General features: G+C 49.6%; 1 protein-coding gene across 1 annotated transcript in view; it reads right to left on the bottom strand.

The window, feature by feature from the left end:
- Positions 1–73: 73 nt before the first annotated feature.
- Positions 74–17417, bottom strand: part of LOC125439178 (unconventional myosin-If-like) — a 28776-nt gene continuing 11432 nt past the window's right edge. The window contains exons 4-11 of the mRNA XM_048508132.1: positions 16686–16780; positions 13940–14027; positions 12493–12582; positions 11064–11195; positions 8341–8475; positions 7181–7314; positions 3612–3808; positions 74–367 (exon numbers count right to left, since the gene is read on the bottom strand). Of these exons, the coding sequence (XP_048364089.1) occupies positions 297–367; positions 3612–3808; positions 7181–7314; positions 8341–8475; positions 11064–11195; positions 12493–12582; positions 13940–14027; positions 16686–16780 (942 nt within the window). The 3' untranslated portion in view covers positions 74–296. The remainder of the gene's footprint in view (positions 368–3611; positions 3809–7180; positions 7315–8340; positions 8476–11063; positions 11196–12492; positions 12583–13939; positions 14028–16685; positions 16781–17417) is intronic.

Below are 17417 nucleotides of genomic sequence, written 5' to 3'. Positions count from 1 at the left end.
GCAGGCAAAACGTCAGGAGAGAATGCTGCTAGAACACGGCCACACAGCACCCAGAAACCACAAAGCACCCCAATACAATTAATGTTTGTTTATCAGAGTGACAGTTTGAGCCATTCAGATGACTTCTCCTGGTCATTTTTTTCTTCCCAATTGGGCCCACTGAGGTTGGGCAACACAAATGAGGAAGCTACTTTGGCAGGACGCTCTGACTATGCTGACAGCAACCGACAGAGTCCAGGGAGCTGCAGCCGTTCCAGGCATTTCTCCCCATGGTGTCTTGTGTTACCTGGAAGATCTCAAAGCCGTAGATATCCAGGACTCCGATGCTGTATTCCTGACGGTTCTTCTGCATGGCTTTGTTGACTGCCTGAGAGCAGAAGAAGAGAAGAAGAGGCGTTTGGATTTATATCCCCCCTTTCTCTCCTGCAAAAAGACTCAAAGGAGTTCACCATCTCCTTTCCCTTCCCCCCCCCCCACAACAAACACCGTGAGGTAGGTGGGGCTGAGAGAGCTCCAAAGAACTGTGACTAGCCCAAGGTCACCCAGCTGGTGTGTGTTGGGACTGCACAAGCTAATCTGGGTCACCAGATAAGCTTCCACAGCTCAAGTGGCAGAGCAGGGAATCAAACCCGGTTAAGAACATAAGAACTAGCCTGCTGGATCAGACCAGAGTCCATCTAGTCCAGCTCTCTGCTACTCGCAGTGACCCACCAGGTCCCTTTGGGAGCTCACCTGCAGGAGGTGAAAGCAAGGGCCTTCTGCTGCTGCTGCTGCTCCTGAGCACATGGTCTGCTCAGGCATTTGCAATCTCAGATCAAAGAGGATCAAGATTGGTAGCCATAGATTGACTTCTCCTCCATAAATCTGTCCAAGCCCCTTTTAAAGCTATCCAGGTGAGTGGCCATCACCACCTCCTGTAGCAGCATACTCCAAACACCAATCACACGTTGCGTGAAGAAGTGTTTCCTTTTATTAGTCCTAATTCTTCCCCCCAGCATTTTCAATGGATGCCCCCTGGTTCTAGTATTGTGAGAAAGAGGGAAAAATTTCTCTCTGTCCACATTTTCTACCCCATGCATAATTTTGTAGACTTCAATCATATCCCCCCTCAGACGTCTCCTCTCCAAACTAAAGAGTCCCAAACGCTGCAGCCTCTCCTCAAAGGGAAGGTGCTCCAATCCCTCAATCATCCTTGTTGCCCTTCTCTGCACTTTTTCTATCTCCTCAATATCCTTTTTGAGATGTGGCGACCAGAACTGAACACTTCAAGTTCTCCAGATTAGAGCGCACCTGCTCTTAACCACTACGCCACGCTGGCTCTCGAGCCAGGTCCTGCCCTGCTTCGTTTCTGACATTTGACAGGAGCGGGCTGGCTCTCGGTACTCTCAAATCATCGCAACCGAGAAGACCGTCTGACTCCAGAGACCCCCAATGGGGGAACAGAGGTTTATTGACCATGGGAATGGTGGTTCAGACAGGCTTCAAACCGGCCTTTGAGGGGGCTTGAATGGCAGGTGTCTATTCAGGGTCGGGGAGGAAGGGAAAGATGTGCAGTTTGATATTTGGGGGGTCATTACTGTATGGTTTTTATTGGAAATGCCTTTACATTATTATTGTAAGCTGTGTTGTACCACGAGGAAAGGTAGGGTATGAACGTTTTAATAAATAAAAGTGTTTGTGATGGGATGAAGAAGAAGAAGAAGAAGAGTTTGGATTTATATCCCCCTTTTCTCTCCTGCAGGAGACTCAAAGGGGCAGACAATCTCCTTGCCCTTCCCCCCCTCACAACAAACACCCTGTGAGGTAGGTGGGGCTGAGAGAGCTCCGAGAAGCTGGGACTAGCCCAGGGGTAGGGAACCTGCGGCTCTCCAGATGTTCAGGAACTACAATTCCCATCAGCCCCTACCAGCATGGCCAATTGGCCATGCTGACAGAGGCTGATGGGAATTGTAGTTCCTGAACATCTGGAGAGCCGCAGGTTCCCTACCCCTGGACTAGCCCAAGGTCACCCAGCTGGCGTGTGTGGGAGTACACAGGCGTAATCTGAATTCCCCAGATAAGCCTCCACAGCTCAGGCGGCAGAGATGGGAATCAAACCCGGTTCCTCCAGATTAGATACACGAGCTCTTAACCTCCTATGCCACTGCTGCTCCTCAGGGATGTACCTCAGCTCTCTCTCCCTGTCTCAACTCCTCCCCTTTGATAAGTCTCCCCTGTGAGGAGAGATTTAGGGAGCTGGGGATGTTTAGTCTGGAGAAGAGAAGGTGACGGAGTGACATGTTATTTCTGCTTACCTTCCTCTAACTTATGTTTCCAAATGGAGGTCACAGTTGCTCCTGTTTACAATTAATGCTTATAATCCTCAATCTAATGTTTAGTTTGACATTTCCATGTTAACATGTCATCTGATCTGGGAACCAGCTGTGCAGAGACATAGGAGTATTCTTAGAATCATAGAGTTGGAAGAGACCAGAAGGGTCATCAAGTCCAATACACCTGCCATGCAGGAACACACAATCAAAGCACTCCTGACAGACGGCCATCCAGCCTCTCTTTAAAAACCTCCAAAGAAGGAGACTCCACCACTCTCTGAGGCAGTGCATTCCACCGCTGAACAGCCCTGACTGTCAGGACGTTTTTCCTGATGTTCAGGTGGAATCTCTTTCCCTTCACCTTGAACCCGTGACTCCTGGTCCTAGTCTGTGGAGCAGCAGGAAACAAGCTTGCTCCCTCACCGACATGACATCCCTTCAGACATCTAAACATGGCTATCATGTCACCTCTTCACCTTCTCTTTGTCAAACTAAACACCCCTAGCCAGAGGTGGGATCCAGCAGGTTCTCGCCAGTTCCCGAGAGTGAGTTACTAATTATTTGTTTCCTATGTGGCTGGTTAGCGAAGGTAGAAAACGGGATAATTCTCCCTGTTGGGCTGTTTTAAAAACACGTTTTAGAAATATGGTGAAGTTCCTTGTTTAAGGAAAGTCTCCTTCTTTTGATTTCTAGAAACAAAATCAAGTATTTGAAAGTATTAAGTATTTGACAGGCAGTCAATTAGAGGAGAAGTAGTTGTTTCTGTTGGCAGCAGACGATAGGACTTGCTAGAATGAGTTTAAATGATGGACAGAAAGATACCAGCTGGAAATGAGGAACTTTTTTTTTTACGGTAAGAGTTTTTTACAGTAACAGAGAAATTATCAATGCCCCGCCCCCGGAATGCCAGGCCATGCCCTCATCGTGCCCCGCCCATCCCCATTGGCGCTACGCCTCTGTTTGAACCCCACCACCATGGGAACCTGTTACTAAAATTTTTGGATCCCACCACTGCCCCCAGCTCCCTAAGTCTCTCCTTGTAGGGCATGGAGTCCAGACCTTTGACCATTTTGGTTGCCCTCCTCTGGACCCGTCCCAGTTTGTTGTAATGCTCTTGTTCCTGCCCAAACTCCGCCCTTCTCATGGCCCATTCCCAAACGGCCAGGAATTTCCCAGCCTGCAGCTAGCAAGCACAGCTGGAGTCCTGTTTTGTTTCGCTTCCACAGACAACTTGGCTTCCCCTCTGTGACGCTCTGCTTTCGTGAGCTGGGCCCTCATCGCAAAGGTGCTACGACTCACATCCACCAGGTAGTCGAAAAGGCGAGAGTAGAGCGCCTTGGAGAGGGCGTCGCGGGTGAAGTTTGCCTGCTCGACGTTCAGCGTCACGTCGATGACTTCCTGCCGCCCGCCCCATTTGCTGTCCATCTTGCGGCTGGTCAGCTTCTCTTGCAGACGCTTCTGGTCGACGGCCAGGAGGTAGGAGGGGAACGCCAGGACTGTGGAAGAGGAGGAGGACAGAGCGTGAGGCATCATCACGGCAGGCGCGGGCAGAGCACCCACGGGTGAGGCGCAGAGACGCGTTACCCCGTGGGAGTCCTGACAACGGCCCTGTGAAGCAGTCCTGGGTTATTCTGCTAGCAGAGAGGAAAACGAAAGGCGAGGTGGAGAGAAAAGGAAAGCACGGAAACTGGATGCGCTACCTCCAGAAAAACACTCGCCCAAAACAGGGAGATATGATATGATATGACCTGAATCCTAGTAGGAACATCATGTGAATGATTCTGTGTCAAGTGTAGCCACCTTGATGACTAATCATAACAGTATGAACGCAAAAGAATATACCGGTATACACTGAGGAAGATTATTCTTTCGAAAACGCTCTACAGCGCACCAGCATTCTGCAAAGGGGATGCAAAGGCGATTGCAAAGTTTACTCAGCATTCTTTGATATTGAATCCAACGTTCTTCCAGCGTTTTGGAAAGGGCTTGTCTTCTCCAACACGTCTAATTTACGTTCTTCTTCTGGCGGTTGGTAAGCGACCGGCTCCCACGTGCCTACATGATTGATCCACACCATCACAAACTGACTTTTGAAACATTGCCTCTACTCGTGAATGGTCTCCTGTCTGTGGGATTTATGAATGAACTTGATTCCAGTGCAATTCTATTTATGTATAAGAATGTGTTTATAATACTAGAACATAAGAACATAAGAACAAGCCAGCTGGATCAGACCAGAGTCCATCTAGTCCAGCTCTCTGCTACTCGCAGTGGCCCACCAGGTGCCTTTGGGAGCTCACCTGCAGGATGTGAAAGCAATGGCCTTCTGCTGCTGCTGCTGCTCCTGAGCACCTGGATTGTTAAGGCATTTGCAACCTCAGATCAAGGAGGATCAAGATTGGGAGCCATAGATTGAAACTTCCTCTCCTGGAAATCTGTCCGAAGCCCCTTTTAAAGCTAATCCCAGGTGGGAGGTGTGGCCATCCACCACCTCCTGTGGCTAAGCCATATTCCAAACACCTGTCACCTGTAAGTGAAAAAGTGTTTCCTTTGTGGAGTCCCTAATTCTTCCCCAAGCAATTTTCAATGAATGCCCCCTCGGTTTCTAGTAATGTTAGCTAGAAAAAAAGAAAAATTCACTCTCCTGTCCACGACTTCTACCCCATGCATAATTTTATAGACTTCAATCATATCCCCCTCAGACATCTCCTCTCCAAACTAAAGAGTCCCAAACTAAAGAGTCTCCAAACTAAAGAGTACTATGCGTTTAGACTTGTTATTCATGCTATAAAGCAGTATGTTGTACTTCCCTGTTTTTGGGCAAGTGTTTTTCTGGAGGTAGCTCATTCCGGTAGCATCCACAGGAAACTGGGCCTTGCCTGAGAAGGCACGGGAGAGTTCATGGATCTGGGAATGGGCCCCTCCAAAACTAAAGCAGCTCTGTGCACCCAGAGACAAGGTGGATGACCTAAGTGGAAGGTTATGGAGACACAAACTAGACCAAAAAGACAAATCCAAGGCTAATTAGATTACATTAGCTTTGAATAGTTCAATAATAAGACTCTGGTTTCAGTTGATTCCTTGTGAAAAGGCATCAGGAAATGAGCATTTAGACCTCAATGGCCAGAACTAAGCATCACCAGGATTGCAAGCCCCCTTATACTCCATGTCACCCCCAGAGGTGGGATCCAGCAGGTTCTCACCAGTTCCCGAGAGGGGGTTACTAAAAGTATTACAGTAAGTAGTAGAGGGGGTTACTAAGTGGGTCCGCTTTCCTGTTCAGAAATTCACATTAGGGTCCCAAGATCATAAAGTCCAGATTGTTTCCTATGGTAAACAGTTGGCAGAGGTAGAAACTTTTCTCCATATAATTCTCCCTATTTAATTTCTTTTAAAAACATGTTTTAAAAACATGGTCAAGTTCCTTGTTTAAGGAAAGTCCTCCTTCAGCACAGTTCTAGAAACAAAATTAGAAGTATTTTGAAGAGTATTAAAAAGTATTTGGTGAGGCAGTCAAATTCAGAGGAGGAAGGAGTTGTTTCATATTGGCAGTAGGCAGGTAGGACACTATATAGGAGTTTCATCGATGGATGAAAGATACCAGCTTCAGGAAATTCAGAACTTTTTTTTACAGGAAGAGTTTTTTACAGTAACAGAGAAATTATTAATGCCCCGCCCCCGGAATGCCCCACCCAGCCCCATTGGCGCTAAGCCACTGTTTGAATCCCACCACCATGGGAACCTGTTACTAAAATTTTTGGATCCCACTACTGGTCACCCCTATGTCCTGTCATCCCGCCGACCGGTTCCCAAGGAGGGGGGGCACCTCACCCCCCAGTCCCAGGTCTGCTGGAAGGAGAAACACATAGCCTTACCCCACTAAGTTCAAGCAGAGCCTGTCTATCCTTCACTTCCACTGAGAGAACTGCAAAAGCAAATTTAAGCCAATGAAACTGGTAATGGTAAGTAACAACAACAACAACAATGCATCTATGGCTTTCAAACCAGCTTAGAAATTCAGGCCCAAGTGTTAATCGGCATTTTATGAGCTTCATCCCAAAAAGCTACTAAGACAGCACTTGGTACATCCTTGAATTGATAAAATTAACATCTACCAGAATTCAAGAGGTGGCCCTGCTGTTCAGGAAGAAGGAAGAGGAAGAGGAAGAGGAGGAGGAGGAGGAGGAGGAGGAGGAGGAGGAGGAGGAGGAGGAGGAGGAGGAGGAGGAGGAGGAGGAGGAGGAGGAGGAAGAGGAAGAAGAAGAAGAAGAAGAAGAAGAAGAAGAAGAAGAAGAAGAGTTTGGATTTTTATCCCCACTTTCTCTCCTTTAAGGAGATTCAAACGGGCTTGCAATCTCCTTTCCCTTCCCCCCCAACAAACACCCTATGAGGTGGGTGGGGCTGAGAGCTCCAAAGAGCTGTGACTAGCCCAAGGTCACCCAGCTGGTGTGTGTGGGAGTGTACAGGCTAATCTGAATTCCCCAGATAAACCTCCACAGCTCAAATGGCAGAGCAGGGAATCAAACCTGGTTCCCCAGATTAGAGTGCACCTGCTCTTAACCACCACACCACGCTGGTGTGATTACTTAGAAGGTCAGCATTCGCACCCTTGCCCCAGCCAAACCAATTTCCCCTAGCCCAGCTGTGCCTCCTGGTGCCACTCCGGACATGGTCTCCCATCCAAGTACAAGCGAGGGCCGATCCTGCTGAATGCCAGAGATCTGGGAGAGATCTGGCAACCCTCAGGCTACTCAGAGTCCTCCCTGGCTGCTCTGAGGCATGCCTCAGGCTTGAGGATGGCATTTCATACAGTTGGCCGACTCCCCCACCAACCACCACGTCATGGCTTGCGTCCCCTTACAACTCACAGTCCTGGCTCTCCTGCCCAAGTTAAGTTGCCCGACTCCCGGAAGCTGATGTTGCCCAGGTGTAGGATGCCGGCTACGATCTGAAGCGCCAGCGCCTGCTCTTCTCCGGAGAGGCCCACAACGTCCATGGCGGTCTGCAGCAGGAGGGCAAAGGAGGGCAGTGAGGCAGCGGCTGCAGGCCGATAGAGGAGGACCAGCCGCGGGACCACCAGATCCGGGCTGAGTGCCTTTCCAAGTGCCTTTCTTCCAGGAGACAGACAGACAGACAGACAGACAGACAGACAGACAGACACACACACAGACACACACACAGACACACACACACAGAGACTGACAGACAGACAGACAGACACAGACACAGACACACACACACACAACTTTCCTCAAAATAGCCTGAGGTAGCTGGCTTTCGACTCCCTTCTCTCTCGGTAACACGCGGAGTCGTCTTATTTAAATATTTGCTATTTTATCAACGAGCTGCTAGAGTACATTAATAAACTTCTTGTCTTCAATCATGAAGAAGAAGAAGAGTTTGGATTTATATCCCCCCTTTCTCTCCTGCAGGAGACTCAAAGGGGCTGACAATCTCCTTGCTCCTTGACAATAAACTTCAGATGTACGTGCTCACTAACATGGAAGCAATGGCCGTCTGACTGACCAATGTTTCTTTGTTTGAGCAGACCACGACACCGCCGCCACCACGAGCATGAGGCCGCAGATAGGTACCAAGATGTAACCAAATGTACAGTAACGTAGATGTGTAACAGGAAAGAAAGGATTTCTTATTTTATCTCCATGTAACCCTCCCTTTATAGTTTATTTTACCGTATTTATTTATTTGTTTGTTTGTTTGTTTATTAGGCTTATATACCGCCCTCTCCCGGAGGGCTCAGGGCGGTTCACAACAGAAATATAAATAGTAAACCATAATAATTCCGTACCTACAGTACTGGTCCTTAAATTTAAAAGCAGCGCTCAAATTATAACCTTTCCATTATAAATACAATAAAATACCGATAAAAATACAGATGGCGTCCTGTAACTTAAAATTCCCCTAAAGGAATTTAGTTAGTAAACTCATTTAGGAGAAAAGCAACCGAGAATCTCTCTCTTCTGTTCTACTCTGCTAATACATAAATATACTCAACACTGTCCCGTACCAACGTCTCCTGGAACTCCTGTCGGTCATTCATGTCGTCCACCTTGTAGGATGCAGATTGGTTGAGGTAGTAGTAATAGTCTGGGGTGGTAATTCCCAAATTTTCTCTCTGCTCTGGGGAGGCACCTTCTAGCATCTGTGGGGGTCGGGTACAGGAGAGGGAAGGGCAAGTAATAATGTATTTCTGGAACATGTTGAGGACACAAATCGCTTTCCATACACAGTCAGCAATTTTTACCACAACCCCGTCAGATGGGCCTCTATTATGATCCCCAAATTGCTGATCCACATTGAGAGAGGCTCGTGGGCCTCTGGCTGAGCGTAAATTCTCCAGCTTCCACAGCAATGATGGCAAACCTTTTTGAGACTGAGTGCCCAAATTGCAACCCCAAACCCGCTTATTTATCACAGAGTGCCAACACGGCAATTTAACCTGAATACTGAGGTTTCAGTTTAGAAAAAAACGGTTGGTTCAGAGGCGTGTGTTACTCGGGAGTAAGCTTGGTGGTAGTCAGCGGCTTGGCTTTGAAGCAACCAAGCAACTCTTCCAATGGGTGAATCACGATGCTAGGAGGGTTTACTCAGAAGCAAGCCCCATTGCCAGCAACTGAGCTTACTCCCAGGTAAAGGATTGCGCTTTAGGAGCAGCAGTGGCATAGGAGGTTAAGAGCTCGTGTATCTAATCTGGAGGAACCGGGTTTGATTCCCAGCTCTGCCACCTGAGCTGTGGAGGCTTATCTGGGGAATTCAGATTAGCCTATGCACTCCCACACACACCAGCTGGGTGACCTTGGGCTAGTCACAGCTCTTCGGAGCCCTCTCAGCCCCACCCACCTCACAGGGTGTTTGTTGTGAGGGGGGAAGGGAAAGGAGATTGTCAGCCCCTTTGAGTCTCCTGCAGGAGAGAAAGGGGGGATATAAATCCAAACTACTACTACTACTTCTACTTCTACTTCTACTACTACTACTACTACTTCTACTTCTACTTCTACTTCTACTACTACTACTACTACTACTACTACTACTACTACTTCTTCTTCTTCTTCTTCTTCTTCTTCTTCTTCTTCTTCTTCTTCTCGGCAGAGCGGAGAATCAAACCCGGTTCCTCCAGATTAGGCAGGGTAAGGGTAGAGCTACCCCTCCCTCCTCCCATTTACACCCCATGAATGTAAATAGGCCTTCTCCTCAACAACAACAAAAGGGGCTAGTGAACCAGATAAGCATGTCAAAGGCACAAATCAACTTTGCTTCAGAGAAAAGGACCTCCTTCGCTGACTATCTGATCTCCGTTGGGAGGATAACATGGCCAAAGGCATTGTCAAAACCTGGGGGAGGGGAAAAGCAACCAAAGGCAGTTTGGGAAGGGAGCTGCTATACCAGTGATGGCGAACCTTTTTCGAGACCGAGTGCCCAAATTGCAACCCAAAACCCACTTATTTATCGCAAAGTGCCAACCCGGCAATTTAACCTGAACGCTGAGGTTTTAGTTTAGAAAAAACAGTTGACTTTGAGGCGCATGTTACTCGGGAGTAAGCTGGGTGAAGCAACCGTGCAATGCTTCGAATGGATGAATCACGACCCTAGGAGGGTTTACTCAGAAGGAAGCCCCATTGCCAGCAACCGAGCTTACTCCCAGGTAAAGGATCATGCCCAGGCCAATCTAGGGGGGTGTGGGGGGGTGATTTTCCGCCCCCCCCATGATGAACTCTGTGCACGTGTGCCCACAGAAAGGGCTCTGAGTGCCATCTCTGGCACCCGTGCCATAGGTTCGCCACCACTGTGCTATACTCTCACAATGATTTTCTTCAAAAAGGCTCTTACCCTGCACCTCTATGAGCATTTCTTATCCCAAAGTGGCAAGCAGGTTTTTGAAAATGATTTAATAGTGTAGCCACAACAGATGTTGATAAAATACAGAGAGGTTTTCACAAATCTAATGAAGAGCTAGTGTTTTCATCTGTCTAGGAAACACTTCTTCACGCAACGTGTGATTGGTGTTTGGAATATGCTGCCCCAGGAGGTGGTGATGGCCACTCACCTGGATAGCTTTAAAAAGGGGCTTGGACAGATTTATGGAGGAGAAGTCGATCTATGGCCACCAATCTTGATCTGAGGTTGCAAATGCCTTAGCAGACCAGGTGATCGGGAGCAGCAGCAGCAGCAGCAGCAGGCCCTTGCTTTCACCTCCTGCACGAGAGCTCCCAAAGGAACCTGGTGGGCCACTGCGAGTAGCAGAGAGCTGGACTAGATGGACTCTGGTCTGATCCAGCAGGCTCTTTCTTAAGTTCTTATGTTCTTATGTTCTCTTCTCCCAAGGGCTGTATGCCAGCACAACAGTGAAGTCCCATCAGGGAACTCCCAGGGAGAGAGAAGGGGAGGGAGAGACTCAAGAAGATGAAGAGTTTGGATTTATACTCCGCTTTTCCCTCCTGTAGGAGCGGGGAAACAAATCTGGTTCACCAGATAAGAGCCTGCTGTTCATGTGGAGAGGTGAGGAATCAAACCCGGTTCTCCAGATTAGAGTCCACCTGTCTAAACCACTGCACCATGCCGGCTCTCCGATATTTGGGACAGAAGCCCAATATTTTAGAAGCCCGACACTCTTTCTTTGAACCACTTGAAACATGGACATCTGCTCTTAACCACTGCATTGCTACGGTGTGCCATCCCAGATTCCCACCCAACACAGCCTGCCCCTTTGCTCCGAAGCCTCAAGCTGCTCACCTGGTAATAGATATGAAAGCTCCTCTCTCCTGGATTCTGGCTCACCACACGAGACTTCTCCAAGAGGAAGTTGGAAATCCGGCCCCCGTCCGGTTCCCCTCCTCGGCTGAACTGGATCTCAAAATATTTGCCCTGGGAAGCATAAGCATAAGCATTTTATTGTCATTGTGCACGCACAACGAAAATGTACAGCAGCATTCCTCGATGCACACAATTCCAGACTCATACCCCATCCTCACTTTCCCCTTCCTCCACCCATCCCTACACAGCCCCAAACACATCAACACGAAGCCGCGGAGTTCAGCATCGCCACAGCTCTAGAGTAGAAGCTGTCTCTCAGCCTCTTTGTCCTAGTTTTGATAGACCGGAACTAAATGCCGTCTACCGGATGTGCTGGATTCCAAAGGGGAGCGTGCTGGATGAGACGGGTCTCTCAGAATATTTTGAGCTGCGCTTTAGGCCCGAGAGGTGCCAGGGTTCTTCAAAGGAGGGTAGAGGGCAGCCGTTCATCCTCTGTGCAGGAGTGATTGTTTGGAGCGCCATCCTATCTGCCACTGTACAACTTTGAACCGCACACCAGATATGTAAATCGAAACAGGGGCACTGTTGGAGCAGCCCCTTTCTGGAAGAAGGGTCCCTCTGACCCGATGAAGGCTACATCAAGAGATGGATGAGGTCTGTTGGCTCAGCTCTCCGCCTCCTCATTCACCCTGCTCAAAAGTGTGAGTGTTGTTGTGTGTGTGGGGGAGAGGAAATAGCCCTTGAAATCACCGGGACATTGTTGGAACGACACTTGAACCACAGAAGAAGAGTTTGGATTTATGCCCCCCTTTCTCTCCTTTAAGGTGACTCAAAGGGGCTTACAATCTCTGCACTTCCCATCCCGACGCTAAAAAAAAAGCACCCTGTAAGGTGTTGGGTTTACGAATAGAAAGGCCTCCGTTTGGATTTATACCCCCCTTTCTCTCCTTTAAGGAGACTCAAAGGGGCTTACAATCTCCCCCCCCCCCCCGCAACAAACACCCTGTGAGGTGGGTGGGGCTGAGAGAGCTCCGCAGAACTGTGACGAGCCCAAGGTCACCCAGCTGGCGTGTGTTGGAGTGCACAAGCTAATCTGGTTCCCCAGATAATCCTCCACAGCTCAAGTGGCAGAGCGGGGAATCAAGCCCGGTTCTCCAGATTAGAGTGCACCTGCTCTTAAACCACTACACCACACAGAGCGCCCATGGCGCTGGCAACACCCACAGGGGCTGCTCGGCTCAGAACTGGTCCATGTTGGCCGTAAGAAGAAGAAGAGCCTCTTGAGTTGAATCCAACAGCTCTGTGGGGTCCAGCCTTTGCCCCCAGCAAAGAGGTGTGAGTCATCATGGGGGACTCGTGTCACTTTCAAAGCTTAGGTCTCCCCGAGCCCCCCTATTCCAGAACTCACAAATCGGCTGGAGTTGTTGTTCCGGACCGTCTTGGCATTCCCGAACGCTTCCAGGAGCGGGTTGGATTTCAGGATGATGTCCTTCACGTGCTAGAATTAAAATGTAACCCACGCTGTGTTAGTATTTGTGTTCTGGTTGGATCTTAGGGCCCAGGGGACGAGAGCTCACTGAGCACGTGCAGTTGGTAAACTTGCTTACATATTACCAATTGCAAGAAGAGTTTTGAAGAAGAGTTTGGATTTATATCCCCCCCCTTTCTCTCCTGCAGGAGACTCAAAGGGGCTGACAATCTCCTTGCCCTTCCCCCCTCACAACAAACACCCTGTGAGGTGGGTGGGGCTGAGAGAGCTCAGAAGAACTGTGACTAGCCCAAGGTTATCCAGCTGGCGTGTGTGGGAGTGTACAGGCTAATCTGAATTCCCCAGATAAGCCTCCACAGCTCAGGCGGCAGAGCTGGGAATCAAACCCGGTTCCTCCAGATTAGATACACCAGCTCTTAACCTCCTACGCCATTGCTGCTCTCAAGGAGACTCAAGGTGGCCTACAAGCTCCTTTCCCTTCCTCTCCCCACAACAGACACCTTGTGAGGCAGGTGGGGCTGAGAGAGCTCAGAGAGAACTGTGACTAGCCCAAGGTCACCCAGCAGGAATGCAGGAGTGCGGAAACACATCCGGTTCACTGGATAAGCCTCCGCCACTCAGGGGGAGGAGTGAGGAATCAAACCCGGTTATCCAGATTAGAATCCACTTGCTCTTAACCACTATGCCACGCTGGTCCCTGAAGACTTGAGTTGACCTGGCCTGCAAGAGGAGATGGAAGGCCCATAGCTCTAGGGAGGGAATTGCTTATTTTTTTTTACAGGCCCAAGTTTGTTATTCAGCATCTGCTTATAATAATATGGCTAAGGTCCCTTCCCAGTTTCCAGCCCCATCAGCACCAAAGCACTGTTAGAACATAAGAACATAAGAACTAGCCTGCTGGATCAGAGCAGAGTCCATCTAGTCCAGCACTCTGCTACACGCAGTGGCCCACCAGGTGCCTTTGGGAGCTCACCTGCAGGAGGTGAAAGCAATGGCCTTCTGCTGCTGCTGCTGCTCCCGAGCACCTGGTCTGCTAATGCATTTGCAATCAGAGATCAAGGAGGATCAAGATTGGTAGCCATAGATAGAGCTTTCCTCCCATAAATCTGTCCAAGCCACACAAAGAAAATTGTATCATCCAGGTGAGTGGCCATCACCACCTCCTGTGGCAGCATATTCCAAACACCAATCACACGTTGCATGAAGAAGTGTTTCCTTTGATTAGTCCTAATTCTTCCCCCCAGCATTTTCAATGGATGCCCCCTGGTTCTAGTATTGTGAGGAAGAGAGAAAAATTTCTCTGTTGCCTGTGCTTTGTTGAGAGAGCAATTGTGTGTGGGGGGGAGGGGGGGAGAGGAGGCTATACCTGCACTTTGGGGCCTCCGCCGGACACCTTGGAGACGTAGCCCATGATGTATTTGGCAGCCACCGTCTTGCCCGCCCCGCTCTCTCCGCTGTGGTGGGAAAGGGAGAGAAACAAGAACATCTCAGAACTGAAACAGATTTGCGTGCCGGTTTCCAATCCCGGTTTTGCTCTCACGCGGCCCCCATTCATTTCAAGAAGCCCTGCGCAGGACAGTTCCTGGTGGATCGTGTCCCATGCTAACTAGTGAAAGGAAGAGAAGAAGTAGAAGAGGAGGAGTTTGGATTTATATCCCCCCTTTCTCTCCTGCAGGAGACTCAAAGGGGCTTACAATCTCCTTGCCCTTCCCCCCTCACAACAAACACCCTGTGAGGTGGGTGGGGCTGAGAGAGCCCCGAGAAGCTGTGACTAGCCCCAGGTCACCCAGCTGGCGTGTATGGGAGTGCACAGGCTAATCTGAATTCCCCAGAGAAGCCTCCACAGCTCAGGCAGCAGAGCTGGGAATCAAACCCGGTTCCTCCAGATTAGATACACGAGCTCTTAACCTCCTATGCCACTGCTGCTCCAACTGGGGTGCCAGTTGGATTTCCCATCTCTGGCAACGAGACCCCTTTCTGGCAGGGGAGTACGGTCGATGTCCCCAACCTTTTCAACCCTGTGGGCACCTTGGGAATTCCGGCACAGGTGGGTGGGCGCGGCCACAAAATGGCCGCTTGCAGGGGGTGAAGGAAGCCACAAATCGTCAGGGAACAAGCTCATGGATGACTCCAGAGGTGGGATCCAGCAGGTTCTCACCAGTTCCCGAGAGTGGGTTACTAATTATTTGCGTGTGCCGAGAGGGGGTTACTAATTGGGTCCGCTTTTCCGTTAGAAATTCCATTAGGTCCAAAAATCCTGTTGTTTCCTATGAGGCTGGTTAGCGAAGGTAGAAAACGGGATAATTCTCCCTGTTGGGCTGTTTTAAAAACATGTTTTAGAAATACGGTAAAGTTCCTTGTTTAAGGAAAGTCTCCTTCTTTTGATTTCTAGAAACAAAATTAAGTATTTGAAAGTATTAAGTATTTGACAGGCAGTCAATTAGAGGAGAAGTCGTTGTTTCTGTTGGCAGTGGACGATAGGACTTGCTAGAATGAGTTTAAATGATGGACAGAAAGATACCAGCGGGATATTAGGAACTTTTTTTTTTCAGTAAGAGTTTTTTTACAGTAACAGAGAAATGATGAATGCCCCGCCCCCAGAATGCCTGGCCACGCCCCCGTCGTGCCCCGCCCAGCCCCACTGGCACTATGCCACTGTTTGAATCCCACCACCATGGGAACCTGTTACTAGAATTTTTGGATCCCACCACTGGATAACTCTTAAGAGTAACTTTCAACATTTCTGGCAGGATCTCTGATTTGGCAGGACACCTCTTGAAAGGAACGGATTGTTTAAAAATATTTTCTTGTTTACACACCAAGTGTGCATATTGAGCTGGTTATCTCTCTTTGTTTGTCAAACCTCCGCCCTACTAAATCCCTTTTTAAGGAAAAGAAGAGGAGTTTGGATTTATATTACCCCCTTTCTCTCCTGCAAGGAGACTCAAAGGGGCTTACAATCTCCTTGCCCTTCCCCCCTCACAACAAACACCCTGTGGGGTGGGTGGGGCTGAGAGAGCTCCGAAGAACTGTGACTAGCCCAAGGTCACCCAGCTGGCATGTGTGGGAGTGAAATTGATCTGCAAGAGCGGAAATGTCCTCATTGTACCACAGCGATTCAAACCATGGAACATATATTGCTCGACTGCCCCAAATACGAGGGATCTAGGACCAGACTTCTTGCTCTTCGTCCTGTAATCTTTAATGAATACTCTACTGTGGGGAAGATTACGTTTCTACTAAACAATTCCGCCTCCGAGATTTTAACTTTTGTAGCTAGGTTCCTTATAGAAACTTTGAAATGATTACCTGCGATGGTTCTCATGTATGGAATACTTGTTTGGACAATGTTGGCTGTTATATGGATTCTATGCCTAATAAAGGTTTATATATATATATGTGTGTGGGAGTGCACAAGCTAATCTGGTTCACCAGATAAACCGCCACAGCTCAAGTGGCAGAGCGGGGAATCAAACCCGGTTCTCCAGATTAGAGTGCACCTGCTCTTAACCACTACGCCACACTGGCTCTAGTCAGAAACCTTCATCCGGCAGTCTCTCTCTTCATTTTTCAAGCCGCCAGCCTGCTTAATCCAATTTACAAGAGCTGGACAAGGGCCGGATCTGGCCACTCCCACTTCTAAAAACACTCAGTGGGCGCTGTGTTGGGGACCCCTGTCCTGGACTGGTCCTCTGGGAGCGAAATCGCAAAGAGGAGGGAGCAGGGCTCCCTTTGGCCATGCGAGCACGACCCGGGGCCCTTCAGGCACTCTCTTGCCTCCCCCACCAACAGAAGGAATCGAGTCCTCCCTTCCCACCCACGTGCCTCCCTCCCTCCCCCCAGCTGAGTCCGCTCCGAGCCTCGTTGATCGTGCCCCGCTGCGCCCTGAGCGTGTCCGAGATGACGGCCTTGTTCCTCCTCCCAGCGCGCAGCCTAGACCTCGCCCTGTCTTGCCGTCGCCACTTCGACCCGGCCTCGGGTTGATCCGTCCCCGGCCTTTTCCTCGATCGCGTTGATGTCCCGGCCGGCCGGCCAGTGAGGTTCCTGCCGGCCCGTCCAACCGCGCAAGCCCGGGCTTGGTGGTCGGAGCCACGGCGGCACCGGACCCTCACCTGATAATGACGCACTGGTTCTCCCCATCGATCAGCATGTTGCGATACATGTTGTCAGCCAGCGCATAGATGTGCGGAGGGTTCTCGTACTGAGCCTGGGGAGAAGAAGAAGAAGAAGAAGAAGAGTTTGGATTTATATCCCCCCTTTCTCTCCTGCAGGAGACTCAAAGGGGCTGACAATCTCCTGGCCCTTCCCCGCTCACAACAAACACCCTGTGAGGTGGGTGGGGCTGAGAGAGCTCCGAGAAGCTGTGACTAGCCCAAGGTCACCCAGCTGGCGTGTGTGGGAGTGCACAGGCTAATCTGAATTCCCCAGATAAGCCTCCACAGCTCAGGTGGCAGAGCAGGGAAACAAACCCGGTTCCTCCAGATTAGATACACGAGCTCTTAACCGGTGAGATCCCAGTCTTCCTCCTGGCCAGACGCCGCTGGGCTCAGACCCGGAGACTGGTGGAGTTCATTTCATTTCTTTGTTTTAAACGTTTATTAGCCACCTTTGTTCCTTACGGAGCTCAAGGCGGCTCGGAGGGGGGAAGCGCTATCAGGTCACACCTGATTCAAGGTGAGCTTGTAAGGTTTTCAAGACATGTTCAGTCTATCATTGTTGTCCTCTGCGTCACAACCCTGGAGTCGCCTGGAGTCTCCCATCCAAATACTAGCCAGGGCTGACTGTACTTAGCTTCCAAGATCTCAAGGGGTCAAGGTACAGGAAAAGATATTCCACCTAAACCT

This window comes from Sphaerodactylus townsendi, linkage group LG01, assembly GCF_021028975.2.
Source record: "Sphaerodactylus townsendi isolate TG3544 linkage group LG01, MPM_Stown_v2.3, whole genome shotgun sequence".
NCBI lineage: Eukaryota > Metazoa > Chordata > Lepidosauria > Squamata > Sphaerodactylidae > Sphaerodactylus > Sphaerodactylus townsendi.
This window is presented reverse-complemented; position numbering and strand designations above follow the sequence as displayed.